Source organism: Carlito syrichta, unplaced genomic scaffold (assembly GCF_000164805.1).
Source record: "Carlito syrichta isolate Samal-C Ts95f unplaced genomic scaffold, Tarsius_syrichta-2.0.1 Scaffold315840, whole genome shotgun sequence".
NCBI lineage: Eukaryota > Metazoa > Chordata > Mammalia > Primates > Tarsiidae > Carlito > Carlito syrichta.
The window spans coordinates 131050-150814 of record NW_007259936.1 but is presented as its reverse complement, the minus strand read 5'-3'; the positions used below and the strand labels follow the sequence as shown (position 1 = coordinate 150814).

Sequence of the window (19765 nt, the reverse complement as noted above, 5' to 3'; positions counted from 1 at the left end):
CAGGGCTACAAAGCAAGACCTTGTCTCTACAAGAAAAAAAAATTAGCCAGGTATAGTGGTGCGTGCCCAGCTACTTGGGAGGTTGAGGCAGGAGGATCGCTTGATCCCAGGAGGTAAAGGCTTCAGTAAGCCATGATTGTGCTACTGCACTCCAGCTGGGGAGACTGAGTGAGACCTCAACTCAAAAAGATGAAAAATTCTGCAAAAATGTTATCTGCGACTAGTGTGTGGATTTTAACTAAAACTAAAACTAAGCACTTCTCAAAAAGATAAAGAAAATCAAATAGACATTTATCCACAGGAAGAAAAAAAGCTAGCAGCAAGTGAAACAACCTATGGGAGTTGAATAATCTGACAAATTTATTGGCTCTCAAATGCTTTCCTTGTAAATTTGAAAGCACCAGAGTTGGTGGCCACTGGTGGCCTGGTTTTAATCACTTTTTTAATTATTACTCCAGGGCTGAGCTAGTTACCCTTCCTTGTCACACAGACAAAAGGGGAATACACCACAGCAAGGCTTCAGCTGTATCCTGTCCTGATTTAACTCTGACAGTTGCTCCTGGACAGGAATGATGGATTTCTGGTGTTTCTCCAGGGCACTGGCCACCGTGTTAATCACCATGTCATACCGAGGCTCTGTCTCAGGCGTCAGGGGTGTGGACTCTGATGGATCCCTGGAGAGGTCAAAGAGCAGGGGAGGGTGGTGATGGGTCACCAGATCTCCAGAGCATTCACACAACTTAATCTCATAGCAGGCTTGGGCTCCCGGTGGCTGGAACACGGGTGTCACATAATGCACCTTCCAAACAGCCCCACCTGGAGAAGAAAGGAGATTTGTGGGTTTTTTTAAAAATTTGTTTTTTTTCATGGAGATTTTTTTTCTTTATTTCCATAGCTTTGGGGGTAAAAATAGTTTTGTGGTTACATAGTTGCACTGTGCAGTGACAAAAAAAGATTTGTTAAAAGATACAAAATTACTAGTCAGGAGCAGTGGTTCATACCTGTCATCTTAGCACACTGGGAGGCCGAGGTGAGAGGGTTGCTTGAGCCCAGGAGTTTGAGACCAGCCTGAGCAACTTGACAAGTCCTCATTTCTACAACAAATACAAAAATTAGCCATGTGTGGTGGCATGTGCCTGTAGTCTCAGCTACTCAGGAGGCTGAGGTGGCAGGATCACTTGAGTCCAGCAGGTTGAGTCTGCAGTAAGCCATGATTATGCCACTGTGGTCCAACCTGGTTGACAGAGTGAGACTCTGACAAAAATAAAAATTACATCTGGATAGGAAAAATAAGTCTTGATGTTTTTTTGTTTTTTAAGAAAGTAGGACTTACTGAGAGGACAGAAAAGCTCCCACAGTGGAAGGGGACCCGAAGGGGTTGCTTAAGTCTTAGTGTTTTATAGCACTGTAAGATGATAATAATTATCCTGACCTGGTCACAATACATTATCTGTATTGTAATATCAGCAATATCATCACTATGTACCCCATGAATGTGCACAAGTATGACATGTCGTCTCAAGATAGAATAGGCCAGGCATGGTGGTTCATGCCTATAATCTCAGCATCTTGGGAGACTGAGGCCAGAGAATCTCAAAAACTCAGGAGTTTGAGACCAGCCTAGGCAACATAGGAAGACCTCATATGTACAAAATATCAAAAAAGTTAGCCAGGAGTGGTGGCGTGTGCCTGTACTCCCAGCTACTCAGAGGCTGAGGCAGAAGGATCGCCTAAGCTCAGGAGGTCGAGGCTGAGGTGAAATGTGATTGTGCCACTGCACTCCAACTTGGGTGACAGAGTGGCACTCTGACTCAAAAAAATAATAAATAAGTAAATACATAAAATAAAAAAGTTATAGTTTTCTATAGCACAGTAGGATAACTATTGTCAACAATAATATATAGCTTTAAATAGCTAAAAAGGAGGATATTAAATGTTCCCAACACAAAGGCATGATAAATGTCTGAGATGACAGATTTGCTAATTACCTGATCTGATCACTGTACATTATATATATCAAAATGTCACTAAGGGTCCCATAAATATGTACAATCACTATGTGTTAATTTAAAACATAAAAAATACTTCCTATTTCTGAGACATAAAGAGATTTCTTTCTAAAATTTTGAATTTTACATTTTATATTTAAATATTTCATCTACCTATAATTAATTCATTAATTATCCTTTTTTTTTAAGATACAGACAGGGTTGGGCTTTGACATCCAGGCTAGTGTGCAGTGGTAAGATCATAGTTCACTGCAGCCTTGAATTCCTGGACGCTGGACTGAAACGATCTTCCCATCTCAGTCTCCTGACTACAGGCATGTGCTACCATGCTCAGCTGGAATTGAGTTTTATAAAAGAAATTGTTATCATGTTACTATTTAGGCATACAAAATAGTCAGCCCAGAGAAGGTATTCAATGACTATTTTATCACCTTAAAAAGAAAGTAAATTAGAGGCATGCAACCAATGTGTTTACTTTTTTTCTCCTTCCTTCTTCTAAAGACCATTTCTGATCTTTCTCTCTGTCCACAGGTCAGAGCTAAATATTAGCATCTTTAGAACAAGAAGAGAACGTTATAATTTCCCAGTAAAATCTTACACTCATTTTCTAGCAGCCATCAACTCTGTTTCTAAAAATGTATATAGATGTTTTTCTATTTTTTTAAAGAGAGGGTCATGCTCTGTGGCCCATGCTGGAGTGCAGTGGCATGGTTACAGCTCACTGCAGCCTTGACCTCCTGGGCTCAGGCGATCCTCTTGCCTCAGCCTCCGAAGTAGCTAGGACTACTGATGCATGCCACCATACCCAGCTGAGTTTTTATTTTTTGTAGAAATTGATTCTTGCCATGTTGCCCTGGCTGGTCTTAAACTCCTGGCGTCAAACAATTCTCCCTTCTTGACCTCCCAAAGTGCTGGGACTACAGGTGCACACCACCACACATGGCTATTTTTAAAATTAGTTAATTTAGTAATTAATTAATAGAGGTAGAGTCTTGCTCTGCTTTCTCACCACAGCCTCAACCTTTTGGGCTCAAGCGATTCTCTCGCTTCAGCCTCCTAAGTAGCTGGGACTACAGGCATGTGCCACCATGCCTGGCTTATATTTTGATTTTTTGTAGAGGTGAGGTTTCGCCATGTTGCTCAGGCTGGTCTCAAACCCCTGGTCTCAAGCAATCCTCCTGCCTTTGCCTCCTGAAATGCTGAGAATACAGGCACAAACCACTATACTCAGTCTAAAAATGCATATCTCTTAAAAGTGTCCCCCTGTCTTTTGTGGAAAGTTTTGTATCCTTTGAATTATTTTATAAATCTATTTTTCTTATTAAGGTGCAACTGGCAAATAAAATTGCATACATTTCTCTCATAAAATGTGATTTTTTTTTAGGAGGGTGGGGGAGTCAAGGTCTTACTCTGTTATGCGGGCTAGAGGGCAATGGCATGATCATGGCTCACCACAGCCTCAAAATCAGGGGCTCAGATGATCTTCCTGTGGCAGCTTCCCATGTAGCTGGGACTACAGGCACACGTCACCACACCTGGCTAATTTTTTGATTTATTATAGAGATGAGGTCTCACCAAGTTGGTCAGGCTGGTCTCAAACCCATGGGGGCAGGCAATCCTCTCACCTTGGCCTCCCAAAGTGCTGGGATTATAGACATGAGCCACCACACCTACCCTGCCTGGCTCACTTTAAACAATTTTTTTTTTTTGGTAGAGATGAAGTCTTGCTATGTTGCCCAGGTTGGTCTTGAACTCCTGGGCTCAAGTGGTCCTCTGCCTCGATCTCCCAGTGCTGGGGTTTCAGGTGTGGACCACCGTGTCTAGCCACATGTAATGTTTTGATATATGTACACCATGTGAAATAACTAAATCAAGCTGATTAGCACCTTCTCTACCCGCTGCCTGCCTTTCTAACAGAGTCATTCTGAGAAACTCTTCTAAGAGGATATATGAGGGGGAACCCCCAAAACCCGAAATTATCTTTTTGAGGGTGGGTCCCTTGTAGTACAGGTTTCCTCCACTAGGTAAGTGTTCTGGGAACCCATTGGCATCTGTGGACCAGCTAGTGGTGTTGTGAGACACTGTGTTCGGCTTCAGTGAATTTTTTTTGGAGATGGTTTCAATGCATTTGCCCATTTCATGATAGGTGATTAATGAGCGCACCTGCCCACACCATGCTGAGTGTTCAGCGGTTTTTGGCCAAAAATGGTGAGACCCCTGTGCCCCACCCTCTCTATTCACCCGATCTCTCCCCAAGCGACTTTTGTTTTTTGTTTCAAAGAGAAACGTTTTGCCAATGAGGAAGAGGTGAAACAAAAAAATGGCAGAAGCACCAAAAGACATGAAAATGGACGAGTTTAAAAACTGTTTTGAGTCATGAAAAAGTGTCTTGATAGGTGTATTGCAACAAACGGAAAGTACTTTGAAGGTGACTGAAGTTCAAACATGTCAGAATAAACAAACAATTTTTTTCATAAATAAATTCTGGGTACTTTTGGATCCCTTCGTAGTTTCAGTGACAACCCTAGCATGAAAGGACTTATCCATGGAGACAAGGAAGAAATGATCAGAATGGACCTACATGACCCAGGTAGACAGTACGGAGGAGGGGAAATGAATGAACTCACCGTTGTCTTTGGGATGCCACCGCACAGCATGCAGGTAGGAGCCACAGTAGTGGAACAAAAACTCGTGTTCTGAGTGTTGGACGTCCCCACGCAGCAATGGCATGAGGTCATGGCCATCAATCACCCTGCAGACATAGACGGAGGGAAGAGAAGGAAAGCTGACCACCAGGCTGTCTGAAGGATGCTCAGGCCTCCCCAAGATTGGAGGACAGACAGCGTGCTGGGTATTTATGAAAAGTCGTGCCAGCTTGTGGGGGGTAACACCCTACCAGGAAAGAGAAGAAACTTGGGGTTTTGCAGAGAAATGATGAGTGGGGGGAGTGTGTCAGTGCATTCCCCTGTGAAGGAAACACCTTAGTTGTGGACCCAGAGATCGTCTGCTGCTCAGTATTTATAGTGGTCTTGTAAATCAGCATCTCATCTGCAATAGGATCGCTGACTTCAGAAAGGAATTTTTATGGAGTCGCTAAAAAATCATGTATTTTATTTTATTTAATTTATTTTATGAGTCAGGGTCTCACTCTGCTGCCCAGGCTGGAGTGTAGAAGCACGATCACGGCTCACAGTACCCTTGATCTCCTGGGCTCAGGTGATCCTTCAGCCTCAGCTTCCAGAGTAGCTGGGACAACAACCATGTGCCACCACCATGTCCTGCTAATTTTTAAATTTTTTATAGAGATGAGGTCTTGCCAAGTTGGCCAGTTGGCCTTAAACTCTTGGGCTCAAGCAGTCCTCCCACCATGGCCTACCGAAGTGCTGGGATTAGAGGTGTGAGCCACCATACCCAGCCTACTTTTAATTTTATATTAGAAAATATATCTTGTAACTTATGTTAGAAAACAATAATAATGAGACTTTACTTGTGATAGAAAATATAACACATCCTAGATAATTCTAAAAGTTATCACAAACAAAACCATGTTTATTCTCAGATAAAATAACTTCTTATTTTGATTACCACCTGCAAGCTTATTGGCATGTATAGTAAGTTTAGCAAAATCACACCATACAAGGCCCACTTTTAAAAATGTCTCTATATTAGCAACACATAACTGAAAATTATATTATTTTAAAAGTACCATTTACTATAGCCTAAAAAAGTTTGAAATGTTTAGGGATTCCTCTTCTTATGTTAAAAATTAATGTGCTGAAATCCACAAAGCATCTAACAAGAGAAATAAATAGAGAAATAAACTCCATTTATAGAGTAGAAGACTCAAGTTGTTATGACATCAATTTTCTGCAAATTGATCTATAGATTTAATACAATCTCAGAAAAGTCCCAGAAGTGTCTATGTAAAAACTGAGAAACTTATTCTAAAATTTAGATGAGGAAAATAAAGAACCTAGAATAATCTAAAATTTTTTGAAAAAGAAAATATTTTGAGGACTCAATGCACCATTCTATTCTATTCTATATTTCAACTGTATACCAAAGACTAGACACATGGTATGCTGTGTGTGTTTAAATTTACAATCAAATAAACTAAATATTAAAAGCCTACCCTTTAAAAGATAATTTCATTTTTTTAGTTCCCCTCAAGTTTTGTTGTGTTTATTGAAATATCATTTACACGACAGCAAAACTCAACCTTTTTAGGTATACAGCTCAATAAGTTTTGTTTTTTTTGAGTTGGAGTCTCACTCTGTCGCCCAGACTGGAGTGCAGTGGCCACTCCCGGCCACCTCAGCCTCGACCTGCTGGGCTCCGGCGATCCTTCTGCCTCAGCCTTCCAAGTAGCTGGAACTACAGGCACGCCCTACCACACCCAGCTAATTTTTGATTTATTGTAGAGATGAGTTCTTGCCACGTTGCCCAGGTGGGTCTCGAACCCGTGGGCTCAGGCAATCCACTCACTTCAGTCTCCCAAAGGTGCGGGATTACAGGCTGAGTCACCGAGCCCGGCTAATAAGTTTTGACAATTGTATATACAGTCATTAACCACCACCACAATAAAAACTCATAGTTTCCTAATTATTTGATTATATTTTACTATGTATATATTTTTCATTTTTATAGAGACAAGGTCTCGCTGTGTTGCCCAGTCTGATCTCGAACTCCAGGGCTCAAGCAGTCCTCCTGCCTCAGGTTCCCAGAGTGCTAGGATTACAGGCGTGAGCCACCGCACCTGGTTGGCCTTTTACTGTTATCTATGCACTTGAAGTAATTTAGGTCTATTGTATCTGTAGAGTAGATATTCCATATGATGATCAATTGCAGTATGTCTCCCCAACCCCATGTTCAGCGACAGAATGTTTGTAGTTTGAAATTAGCTGCAGTGGGAATATTTACACCAGGGAAATTGGCAACTGCTCCAAAGTAGGACTCTTGTTTTGAGAGTCAGTTGTTAAGTATTCTTAGCATACCACTCTTTGCGTGTGTGTTACAAAATATACCTATGAGGTCCAACAAGTAGTTTTGTGAACTCATCCTAGAAAAAGTGCTTCATACGTCCTCACTGAGTCACCTTTGAAGGACTCTCCTTGGAAAGCTATGCACTGATGCCAGTGCCTAGTCCACCCATCAAAGCAATTTTGGAACTATTTTTCTGGAATTGCCATCAGAGCTATTGTCAATATTCATTGAGGTCTGACCATGAAGTTTGCGAACTTACCACCGTGTGCTTATGTTGTACAAAAACTGTATTGGAACGCCCTGCCTACTCACCTGATCTGACCCCCAGTGACTCTTTTCTTTACCTGAAGATAAAGGAAATATCGAAAGGAAGACATTTGATGACATTCAGGACATCAAGGGTCATATGATGACAGCTCTGACGGTCATTCCAGAAAAAGAGTTGCAAAATTGCTTTGACAGGCAGACTAGGTGCTGGCATCAGTGCATGGCTTCCCAAGGGAAGGACGTCGAGATTCAGCAATGTAGTAAGATTCAGAAACGAGGTATGGAGCACTTTTTCTAGGATGACTTCATGAACTTAGTTGTTGGACCTCATATTCAGAAGCAAAACAGAATCTACTGCTTCTTCTTTCAAAAGACCTGAGCTTACTTAGGTAAACTTCCCTGCACTTTTCAGAAGGCCATCCTTTCAACTGGTATAAAATATTCTAGAATTTGCATCGTGTATGATTGTGATCGCTTCTACACTATGTTGCTGACTTTTCAATCATGATGAAAATTATATTTCATTCTGAAACTTTAATGACCGTCGTTACTTAGGGTCCTTACATGCGAATTATTTTAGCACCACGCACCAGACTATTCATTCTGTAATTATCCATGAGATCCTCGCCTTGATAAATTTCAAGGTCACAGGATTGTGGCTTTGACTAGATTTTCTAGCAAAGGTATATATGAGTTTCTACAGGTCCCACAGTGATGTCATAATTCTTTGATATGTAAATGACAAATTACATAGCTATAGGTGTCTTCACAGAATGCTAACCTGCTCAACGACTTAAATTTTGTTCTTGGTAATTAGGTTTCTAAAGTGACTGAGAGAAGACTAAAAAAAATATGATTTGGTTTTTATAATATCAACATCCTTAATTTTAGTACAGGTGAAATTTCGAGAGCCCGATTTGATGTTTTTTATGTTGTTACTTTCATTGGGAGAGACTCGTGTCCCTGCCTTCGGCCATAAAAAACAAGCCTAATAGTGTGAATTTTCTGATTGCTTCTACATGTTAGATGAATGTGGGGGACTCTCCTAAAACTCAGTTTTATCTTTTGGAGGGTGGGCCCCTTATAGTACAGGCTCCCCTTGCTAGGTAAGTGTTCCAGGAGCTCATTGGCATCCGTGAACTAGCTGGTGGTTTTGTGAGAGGCTGCATTTGGCTTCAGTGAAGTTTTTGGAGCTTCCTTTTTTTTTTTTTTGAGTTGGAGTCTCACTGTCGCCCAGACTGGAGTGCAGTGGCCGCTCCCGGCCACCGCAGCCTCGACCTGCTGGGCTCCGGCGATCCTTCCGCCTCAGCCTTCCAAGTAGCTGGAACTACAGGTGCGCGCTACCACGCCCGGCTAATTCTTTTGATTTATTGTAGAGATGAGGTCTTGCCTGCCCAGGCGGGTCTCGAACCCGCGGGCTCAGGCAATCCACTCACCTCAGCCTCTCAAAGGCGCGGGATTACAGGCTGAGCCACCGAGCCCGGCTGGAGCTTCTTTCAAAGCGATTGCCCACTTTATGATAGGTGATTTACGAGTGCACCAGCCCACACCGCACTGAGTGTTTAGCAGTTTTCGACACAAAACAGCATGACCCCCGTGCCCCACCCTCCATATTCACCTGATCTCTCCCCAGGTGACAATTTTTTCTTTCCCTGGATGATAAAAGTCCTCCAAGGGAAATGTTTTGCCCATGTGGAAGAGGTGAAACAAAAAAAGGCAGAGAAGTTCAAGAGGCATCAAAATTGACGAGTTCAAAAGCTGTTCTGAGCAGTGGAAAAAGCATCTCGATAGGTGTATTGTATTCAATGGAGAGTACTTTGAAGGTGACAAGTTTAAACATGTGAGAGTAAGTACACAATTTTTAATAAATAAATTTCAGGTTTTTGGGCCCCCCCTTGTACTTTCTAGGTAGCAAAGACATATCTAACTGGTCAACCCAAAGATACTAACCAAGTTATGAGCTCAGATTAAGAGTTCTGGGACAAGCAAACCAGGATCAGTTATGACAGCTCAGCACAGCAGCCTGATGGGGAAGCTCAGAGGTCGCGTCTTTCTCCACTGGCGCAATCATTATCTACGTGATCTTCCCATCACTTCCTGTTTAACTACAACCATGGCACAGCCTCCGAGGAACTACTTCATGATGAGTGTAGTCACAGCTATAGACAGGATAGCATGGCTGTAGTATGCATGTTACCATGGAGACCAAATCATATCCCTAAACCCCTGATCAAGTGAGCCTGCAATCTCGTGTCTCTCAACTCATCCTTCTAATTAATCAATTAGTGATTTAGAGATAGGGACTCACTCTGCCACCTGGGCTGGACTGCTGTGGTATGATCATAGCTCACCTCATCCTTGACCTTCTGGGCTCAGGCGATCCTTCTGCCTCAGCCTCAGCTGGGATAGCAGGCATGTACCACCATGCCCAGTTCATTTTTCAATTTTTGGTAGAGATGGGATCTTGCTATGTTGCTCAGGCTGGTCTTGAGCTCCTGTCCTCAAGCAATCCTACCAGCTCAGCCTCCCCAAGTACTGGGATTACAGGCATGAGCCACAACATCTGGTCTCAAGATTCTTTTTAGATATAGTTGTTTTTTGGTTTTTTTTGAATCAGGGTATCACTCTGTTGCCCAGGCTGGAATGCAGGGACATGATCATGGCTCACTGCAGTCTCCAGTATCTGGGCTCAAGTGATTCTCCCACCTCAACCTCCCAAGTAGCTGGGATTACAGGTGCATGCCACCACACCCAGCTAATTAAAAAATTTTTTTTTGTAGAGATGAGGTCTCACTATGTTGCCCAGGCTGGTCTCAAGCTCCTGGACTCAAGCAATCCTCCTGTCTCAGCCTCCCAAAGTGCTAAGATGTCAAGTTTATGCCACCGCACCCAACTAGATATAGATTTTTATATTTTCTTTTCTCCTCCCACATAATACAGAAGAGAAAAATATTTTAGAAATCCTTGTGAAATTTTTTTATGGAAAAAATATTAATAACTTATTAGACATCTCCTATTTTTCCCTTTTAGCATTTAGAAACATTTTTTTGATGCTAACCGTTATGCATATCAACTCACTAATATTAGATTTTATTTTATGATTTTGAGGATAATGCTTTAGATAAAGAATCTATTTTTCTGCCTGAAAATAAATTAGGTATCAATGGTGCTAATACAGAAGAGAAAAAATATTTTAAAAATCATCATGAGAGCTGGGCTCGGTGGCTCAGCCTGTAATCCCGCGCCTTTGGGAGGCTGAGGTGAGTGAATTGCCTGAGCCTGTGGGTTCGAGACATGCCTGGGCAGGCGAGACCTCATCTCTACACTAAAATCAAAAAATTAGCCGGGCGTGGTAGCGCACGCCTGTAATTCCGGGTACTCGGAAGGCTGAGGCGGAAGGATCACCGGAGCCCAGCAGGTCGAGGCTGCGGTGGCTGGGAGCGGCCACTGCACTCTAGTCTGGTCAACAGAGTGAGACTCCGACTCAAAAGAAAAAAAAAAAATCATCATGAGATTAAGAAATGAAACTACCCAGAATCCCCAGCTTCTTGGTTATAACATGCAAAGATAATTGCTTTAAGACATCTGCCACACTGCATAACCCAACAGCCTGTTGGTGAAGACAGAAATTCCAGAATAGTAGGACTCAAAGGTAACTACTTCCAAGGTCCATCTAAGGTCCTCACATTAAAAAGGATGATCAGCCTGGGAAACTTAACAAGACTCTGCTTCTCCCAAAATTTAAAAAATAAAAATTAGCTGGGCATGGTGGTGCATATCTGTGGATCTGTGGTCTTAGCTACTTTGGAGGCTGAAGCAGGAGGATCACTTGAGACCAGTAGTGTGAGACCAGCCTGAGCCACATAACAAGACTCTCATCTCTACAACAGATACAAAACTTAGCCAGACATTGTGGTGTGCACTTGAAGTTCTAGCTACTCAGGAGGCTGAGGCAGGAGGATCGCTTGAGCACAGGAGGTTGAGGCTGTGGTGAGCTACGATCATGCCACTACACTCCAGCATGGACAACACAGCAAGACTTCATCCCTTAAAAAAATCTAATTAAGTTTTTAAAATATCCTGAAACAATAAAATAAAGTTTAGCCTCAATGTGAATAACTAAGTAGCATAAAAAATGTACAAGTTCATCTATATATAAATCCAGAATAATTCTCTTTACTGGCTAAAATAAGGCCAGAGCTTTTTTTGATGACTGGGAGCATATTTTTCTTACTACAAGGGGCTCACTCTCCAAATGATAATTCCAAGTTTTTTTGGAGGGGTGCCCCCTTATTCACCATGGAATATGATTCAGCCATAAAAAGAATGAAAGTCTCTCATATGCTGCAACGTGATGGGAACATGGTGGCCATTATGTTTAGTGAAACAACACAGAGACAGAAAGACACATATCACATGTTCTCACTCACATGGGAAAGCTAAAGAATAATGGCTAGAAGAAAATAGAAAGTAGATTAGTGGTTACCAGAGGCTGGGAAGGGAGGAAAGGGGAGTTAAGGGAAAACAAAGAAAATATATAATATGTTTATATAAAATATATATCATATATTTTAAATTATAACTATAAATTGATATATAAATATATAATATCTTTTATATATTAGAAAATAAAATAAATTTATATGCATAAATATAAAAATTTTACAATTTTTAAAATTTATAAATTTTATATTTATATTTCATATATTTATATTTTATACTTATAGGCATAAAATTTATAAATATTTTATAATTTATAAAATACTATTAAGATATAATAAATATGTTATATGTTTTTATATAAATATATGATATATTATGAATTAATATAATTAATATACATATTATATATGTATTTATTACCACTAAACTGTACACTTTAAAATGTTAAGTTGGTAAATTATATATGCATATTTTATGTCAATCAAAAAAAGACTGGTCTTTGGCACATACCTGATTCGGGAAAGACACAGCCATATATGAAGGTGAAACTACCTAAATATTGTGGAGAAATGTCAAAATACAATCAAATAAAGCTTTTTTGATGGGTGGGACATCTTCTTCCTACTCTAAGGGGCCCGACCTTCACATGATGATTCCAGGTCTTCTTTGTTCTGACTTTTCTCAGAAGGAAAGAGAGGGAGGAGGAGCTTTTGGTTAACAGGCTACTTTCCATTACCTGTCCTGAGGGAGACTCGCTCCCGACACAGATGCCAGCGTTGGAAGGACATCCATTAAACTTGTAGGTTCTTCAATCCTCTGACCAGCTGGTACCTTTTCTGGCCACCGGAAAATTCCTGGGACTCGAATGCCACCTTCCCAGCCTCCCATGCCCTTTCCACCTGCAAGGAAATGGGATCAAGTTCGATTATGGTGGTCTGTTCAAATAGTCACTGTGTCAAGTATGTTTACAAAGGGGAACCCCCCCAAAACTGAAATTATCTATTGGAGGGTGAACCTTTTGTAGTACAGGCTTCTCTGCTAGGTAAGTGTACTAGGAACCCATCAGTAACCATGTACCAACTAGCATTGTTGTGAGAGGTTGCGTTTGGCTTCAGTGAATTATTTTTTGGAGACTCTTTCAAGGCTTTTGCCCATTTCATGATGGGTGATTGACGAGCATACCGGTCTACACCACACTGAGTGTTCAGCAGGTTTTGGACCAAAACAACATGACTCCCGTGCTCCACCCTTCCTATTCACCTGATCTCACCCCAAGTGAATTTTTTTTTTGTTTCTCTGGATGAAAAATGTCCTCAGAGGGAAATGTTTTGCCAATATAGAAGAGGTGAAACAAAAAACAGCAAAAGCACTAAAAGACGTCAACATGGACGAGCTCAAAAACTATTCTGAGCAATGGAAAAAGCATCTTGATAGGTGTATTGCATCAAACAGAGAGTACTTTGAAGGTGACTGAAGTCTAAACATGTCAGAATGAATATACAATCTTTTATAAATAAATTTCAGGATTTTTTGGGTCCCCGTCACACAATGTAAATTAATATCTAGAGGAGACAATATTTGCTCAGTGTTGACCACTTGCAGGGTCCTGATAGGGTCAGTAGTGCACATCCATGGAGTCATATTTTCATATGTTGCAGATGGGTTTCTGATGGAACCACTAATCATATTTAATATAAGGTTTTTGCATTCTATTCACATGGCTATTCACTCCACCTAGATTACTTCTATCTTAAATATACACCTGCTTGAATTTCAACATTCTGTATACTTTGTTCAAAACAATCTTCTCAATGAGGCTTGCCTGCATATTTTGAGAACAGAAGACACTGGGCATGCTCAGAGTGGTATTTTATTTGAAATAAAACATTCCCAAATGTTCCATCCTCATTTCTATTCTTTTTTGTCTGTATTTACCACTCTCTTTTAATGTATCCTATAATTTATTTTATTTTTACTTCTGCAGCCCCTCCCTCCAGCAGATTGCAGCCTCCATGAAAGCAATAATTTCTGCCTGTTTTGTTCAAAACTAATTCCATCACCCTGAAAACAAAATAGCTAACTTTTTGTCCAAATCAGGGTATTATTGAGAATGAAAGCAGGAAGGAATATTAATTATACAAGAAGAATAGGCATCAAACCAGGATTTCCATGGGAAAATTAGGAGGAAGGACCATCCTACCATGCTAATGAATTTTACTCATTTATTAAATTACTCAAAGCAGGATTTAACTTACAGCCTGTTGAAAAATGGAGATATTTTTTCCTTGCATTTTTTTTGAGTTGGAGTCTCACTCTGTTGCCCAGGCTGGAGGTCAGTGGCACAATTACAGTTCACTGTAGCCTCAACCTCCTGGGCTCAGATGATCCTCCTGCCTCAGCCTCCCCTATAGCAGACACATGCCACCACACCTGGCTAACTTTTAATTTTTTTGTATAAAAGAGATCTCACTATGTTGCTCAGGCTAGTCTCAGCCTCCTGGCCTCAAGCGATCCTCTTACCTCAGTCTCCAAAAGTTACTGGGATTATAGCCATGAACTACTGCACTCAGCCTTAAAAAAAATTTTTTTTGCAATTTTTTGAGACTTAAAAAAGTTTTTGTAGGCAAAAATATAATGTCTCTAATAATAATTTCCATTATGGGCTTGTTTTGTCTTCTAAGCACATGCTTTAATTTGTGGACCTTAAAGATGAAACATTCACACCCTCTGCCAAACTGAGGTGAGGACCTCATCTCATTCATACAAAAATTATAATTTTCTACAAAATACAAGATTGTACACTGTGTATTTGCATGAATAGCAATGGATTGTACTCTTGAAAACACTTAAAAATATCTCTCAAGACAGATGATAAAATGTACTTAACATTTTCCAGATTAGTTACTCTCTCTCCCTCCCTCCCTCCATCCCTCCTTTCCTTCCTTCCTTCCTTTCTGTCTCTCTCTCTTCCTTTTTTTTGAGTTGAGGTCTCACTGTGTGGCCCAGGCCGACACAATAAAGTGACAAAATAAAGGCTCACCACAGCTTCGATCTCCTGGGCTCAGGCAAACCTCTTGCCTCAGCCTCCCAAGTAGCTGGGACTATAGGCCTGTGCCACCACGCCTGGCTAAATTTTCTGATTTTTGTAGAGATATGGTCTTGCTATGCTCCCTGGACTGGTCTTGAACTCCTGGCCTCAAGTGATCCTCCTGCCTTGGCCTTGCAAAAATGCTGAGGTTACAGACGTGAGTCACCGCACCTGGCCCAGGTAACATTCTTTTTTTTTTTGAGTTGGAGTCTCACTCTGTCACCCAGACTGGAGTGCAGTGGCTGCTCTGGCCACCGCAGCCTCGACCTACTGGGCTCTGGCGATCCTTCCGCCTCAGCCTTCCAAGTAGCCGGAATTACAGGTGCGTGCTACCATGCCCGGCTGATTTTTTGATTTATTGTAGAGATGAGGTCTTGCTGCCCAGGTGGGTCTCGAACCCGTGGGCTCAGGCAATCCACTCAGCTCAGCCTCCCAAAGGCGCGGGATTACAGGCTGAGCCACTGAGCCCGGCTCAGGTAACATTCTTATAACAGCAAGATACATGTTATAGACAAGGCCAATGTGGTAGCTAATGGTCACGTTATCATGGACTAAATGTTGCATCATGACATAAATCAGTGTGAGTTTATTTGTATAATCAGAGGAAGGCTTGGCTACTTATGCACTATGCCATATCTTTGGAAGAGAATAAAGACTCCCTAATGACAAGGAATCTCTGGTTTCTGATCTTTGTTCCCTAGTTACCATATTCCTTCTCATTTGACCTTCTCTCAATAGTCTCAGAAATGCAATTAATGAGTAGATATTCAGCTCCTTTTTGTTTGTTTGTTTTTGAGTAGAGGCTCTTACTCTGTCACCCAGGCTGGAGCACAGTGGCATGATGATGGCTCATCGCACCCTCAACCTGTTGGGCTCAGGTGATCCTCCTGCCTTAGCCTCCTGAATATCTGGGAATACAGGCGCACACTACTACACCTGGCTATTTAAAAATTTTATTTTTTGTAGAGACAAGGTCTTGTTATGTTATCCAGGCTGGTCTCAAACTCCTGGCCTCAAGTGATCCTCCCGCTTCAGTCTACCAAAGTGCTTGGATGACAGGCATGAGTCAATGCTCCTGGCCTGATATTCAATATTTTTTTAAAAGATCCCTTAAAGATATCCCTTTGTGCTAATACCTCATAATCTTCTAAATTGTCAGGGCAGCAGATTTCTGGTTGCTTCTTCAGCATAGCACCTGTTCTCATGGCTAGTTTTCACAGAAATTTTGGCAGATTTAAGATCAATTTCCATCCCTGCCTGCCATTTGGGTGATGGACTCAGTAGAAGCCCAAACCTCACCAACATACAACAAACCTGCACGTGGCCCCTCTTGAAACTAAAACTTATACAAATAATAAAAATATGGTCAACATCCTTGATATTGGCCCTGAAATTCATTTTAATAAGAGTCAAATTTAACAGACTTTTTCAGTTTTTCACGTAGCATTTCTTCATGTCATGGACTCCAATTTTAATGACTGTAGAAAAGAGCTTATTCATCACCAGATGACCAGATCACCAGATGTCGTCTTACCTTTGTATATCCCATTCCATCCACCAAGTTGAGCATGACCCCATCTAGCCTCCAAATGCCCTCCATGGTCTGATGCAAAGTAGACAAGAGTGCTGTTTTTTAGACCGAAATCATCGATGGCACCAAGAATCTTGCCTTGAATAATAAAAAGGAGGGGGACAGGTAAAAATAATGACATTATGAAATATTAGACACATAGGTTGACTGAGTAGATTTCCATAGGAAAGCAAGGATGGTGTGACCCTTACTGTTTCATAAGCTACAGAGGAGTTTGGGTACTGTGGCTCATGCCTGTCATCCTAGCACTTTGGGAGACAGAGGCGGGAGGACTGCTTGAGGCTGAGAGTTCAAGACTAGCCTGGGAAACAGAGCAGGACCTTGTCTTTACAAAAACTAAACAAGAACTAAAATAAATTAGCTGGGTGTGGTGTTGCATGCATGCAGTCCCAGCTCCCTTGGAGGCTAAGGCAGGAGGATCACTTGAGCCCAGGAGTTTGAGGCTGGGCTGCAGGAAGCTATGATTGTGCCACTGCACTCCAGCCTGGACTACAGAGTGAGGCAATGTCTCTAAAAAAAGCTTCAGAAGAAAAGAGTTCTGCCTTAGTGGTTTAAATTACCAAATCATAGAAAGAGAGATAAATTAGAGTCCAAAATAAAAAAAAGTTTTTATATATAATATATATCTGATGACCTCCTTTAAGAAAAATTTTTATGACAATTCAAATGAATATCAACTGCACTAATGTCACTTAAAATGTAAATTCTCTTTTATCATTTACTTCTTCCAGAATAAAAGAAAAAGATTAAAGAGGCAAATCCAGTTTTTTCCTTCAGATAGAAAAGAAAGGGATGTGGTTGTATTTTGACTGTGATTTTTCATGAAAAAATAGTCAGTTTATGTGATCTCTCTGCTCACAGAAGCAGACCATTGTTGCAGAGTTTGTGGGGACAGAGGCAGGATAAACAGACTCCAAGTGTTGTTCACATAATCTATTTAACATGTTCTTGATCTTGCAGGTGATTTAGGTAACTAATTCTCTCTCTCTCTCTGTCTCTTTCCTTCTCTGTCTCTCTTCTATCTCCCTCTCTCTCTGTCTCTCTCCATCTCTGTCTCTCTTTCTCTTCTCTCTCTGTCTCTCTCTCCTCTCTTGATCTCTCTTTCTCCTCTCTCTCTCTGCCTCTCTTTCTCCTCTGTCTCTTTCCTCTCTTTGTCTCCCCCTCTCTGTTTCCCTTCTCTCTCTCTGTCTCTGTCTCTCTTTTCTCTCTCTGCCTGTCTCTCTGTTTCTCTCTCCTCTCTGTCTCTCTCTCCTATCTCTCTCTGTCTCTTTCTCCTCTCTTTTGCCTCTCTCTTCTCTGTCTCTCCCCATCACATCGTAATTCTTTACCTAATAATTTTCCCTTCTATTCTCATCTGGCATTTATAATAAATGCCGGCAGGTCGAGGCTGCGATGGCCGGGAGTGGCCACTGCACTCCAGTCTGGGAGACAGAGTGAGACTCCAACTAAAAAAAAAAAAAAAAAGTAAATTATTTTGACTGGGGCTTGTAGATAAAATAACAAGAATTCATCTTTGTTAATTTTCTGATTTTGATGATTCCTGGTGATAATGTCTGAGAATGTCTTTGTTTAGAAAATGTACACTAAGGTTTTTAAATTTAATGACCCCCACAGTTGCATCTTATTCTCAAATATTCAGGAGGAAGAAAAAAGAGTAAGAATTTATGTGGCACCAGAAGTGGTAGCTCATGCCTATAAATTCCAGCTTGAGACTAGCCTGGGCTACACAGTGAAAACTTGTCTCTATAAAATCAAAAAATCAACCAGGCATGGTGGTTCATACTTGTAGTCCAAGCTGAGGCGAGAGGATCTCTTGAGCCCAGGAGTTTGAGACCAGCCTGGGCTACACAACAAAACTTTATCTCTACAAAAATAAAAAAAAATAACTGAGCATGATGGCATGCACCTGTAGTTCTAGCTACTTGGGAAGCTGAGGCAGGAGGATCCCCTGAGTCCAGGAGGTCGAGGCTACAGTGATCAGTGATTGTGCCATTGCACTCCAGTCTGGGCAACACACACACACACACACACACACACACACACACACACACACACACACACACAAGAGTATGTAGAGGCTGAAGAAAGAGAAAAAAAGGAAGGAAGAAATGGAACTAGTGAAAGAAAGGAAGAAAGAAAGAGAAGCTATATTTGATAAATTGTTAGCAGTTGAGAAAGCTGAGTGAAGGTCTTCTTGCTACTTTTCAGTAAATATGAAACTTTTGCATATAACAAACTCAACAAGAGTCATCTTTCTCTGATTCCAATAATGATACAAAATAATTTAGGAGTTACAGAAAATAAAGAAAATGATAAAGAGAAAAATAAAAACCACTGATTTCCTGTTTTCATTGCCATCTGACTGTTTAAGAAATTGTCCCATACCTTGGAGATGGGCCTTTCTCTCTATGCTTGGGATTATACTGTATGCACAGTTTCCAATCTGCTTTTTTTATCCAATATTATTTCTTTAAAAATTTACAAGGTTTAAAAAATTGTCTGAGAACTTGATTTAGTAACTGGAAAAATATCCACTGTATTTCACACACACAAAAAGAGTTCCATAAATTGTTTAACTGTTGCACTGCTTGTTACCATTTTGGATAATTTTTACACTTTGTCATAATTAAAAATTCTATACTGAACAACTTTTGGCATTCAAAATAGTTCTAACAACTGCACATTTTCTTAGGAAAATTAACTACAGGATATCTCCCATCTAAGATGTGCCATCTTCTAGCAGTTGTATGTGAGAATGCCCATTTTTTCATCAGCATCTCATGTTTGACAGGTGATTATGTTAAATTACTGGTGATTTTGATTGCGTTAAATTACTGGTGATTTTGATTACTGGTGTGTCTACCTTGATATTTGTGCTTTTAGTCTGTGAATAATGTCTAGCTTTTGATGATTTTTTTGGGCAGACATGTATTCCCAGTATCCATCAATAAGAAATCTTTATTTATTAAGCGATTAAAACAATGTCATATTGTTGCTAGTAGTTCTTCAATTTGAAAAGGGCCTTTATTTATGCATTTATCATGTATAATTTTGATATTACTAATTCTATAACTCATCCAGAGTTGAATTTACTATCTATCGTCTCCTCTGGTTTTTATTTTGTTTTACTCAATGTCCATAATGTACATGGAAAAGTATGTTAATTGAATTGACAATAGTTTTTCCTAAACTGACTTTATAAATCTCTTAGGGTTAGAGAAACTAATTAGTGGAAACTAGAAGGATTAAAACAAGAGAAGTTTATTGTGCCACAATTCTGGAAACCATATTCCAAAATCAAATTAAGGTGTTGGCAGGATCACATTCTCTCCCTCTCTCTCTGTCTATCTCTCTTTTTATCTCTCTCTGTCTATGTCTCTCTCT

General features: G+C 40.6%; 1 protein-coding gene across 1 annotated transcript in view; it reads right to left on the bottom strand.

Annotated features, from left to right (window-relative positions):
- Nucleotides 1-469: 469 nt before the first annotated feature.
- The window catches only part of ARSF (arylsulfatase F), a 39941-nt gene continuing 20645 nt past the window's right edge, over nucleotides 470-19765 (bottom strand). Inside the window, exons 6-9 of the mRNA XM_021706663.1 lie at nucleotides 16325-16459; nucleotides 12439-12601; nucleotides 4637-4761; nucleotides 470-816 (exon numbers count right to left, since the gene is read on the bottom strand). Coding sequence (XP_021562338.1) covers nucleotides 470-816; nucleotides 4637-4761; nucleotides 12439-12601; nucleotides 16325-16459 — 770 coding nt within the window. The remainder of the gene's footprint in view (nucleotides 817-4636; nucleotides 4762-12438; nucleotides 12602-16324; nucleotides 16460-19765) is intronic.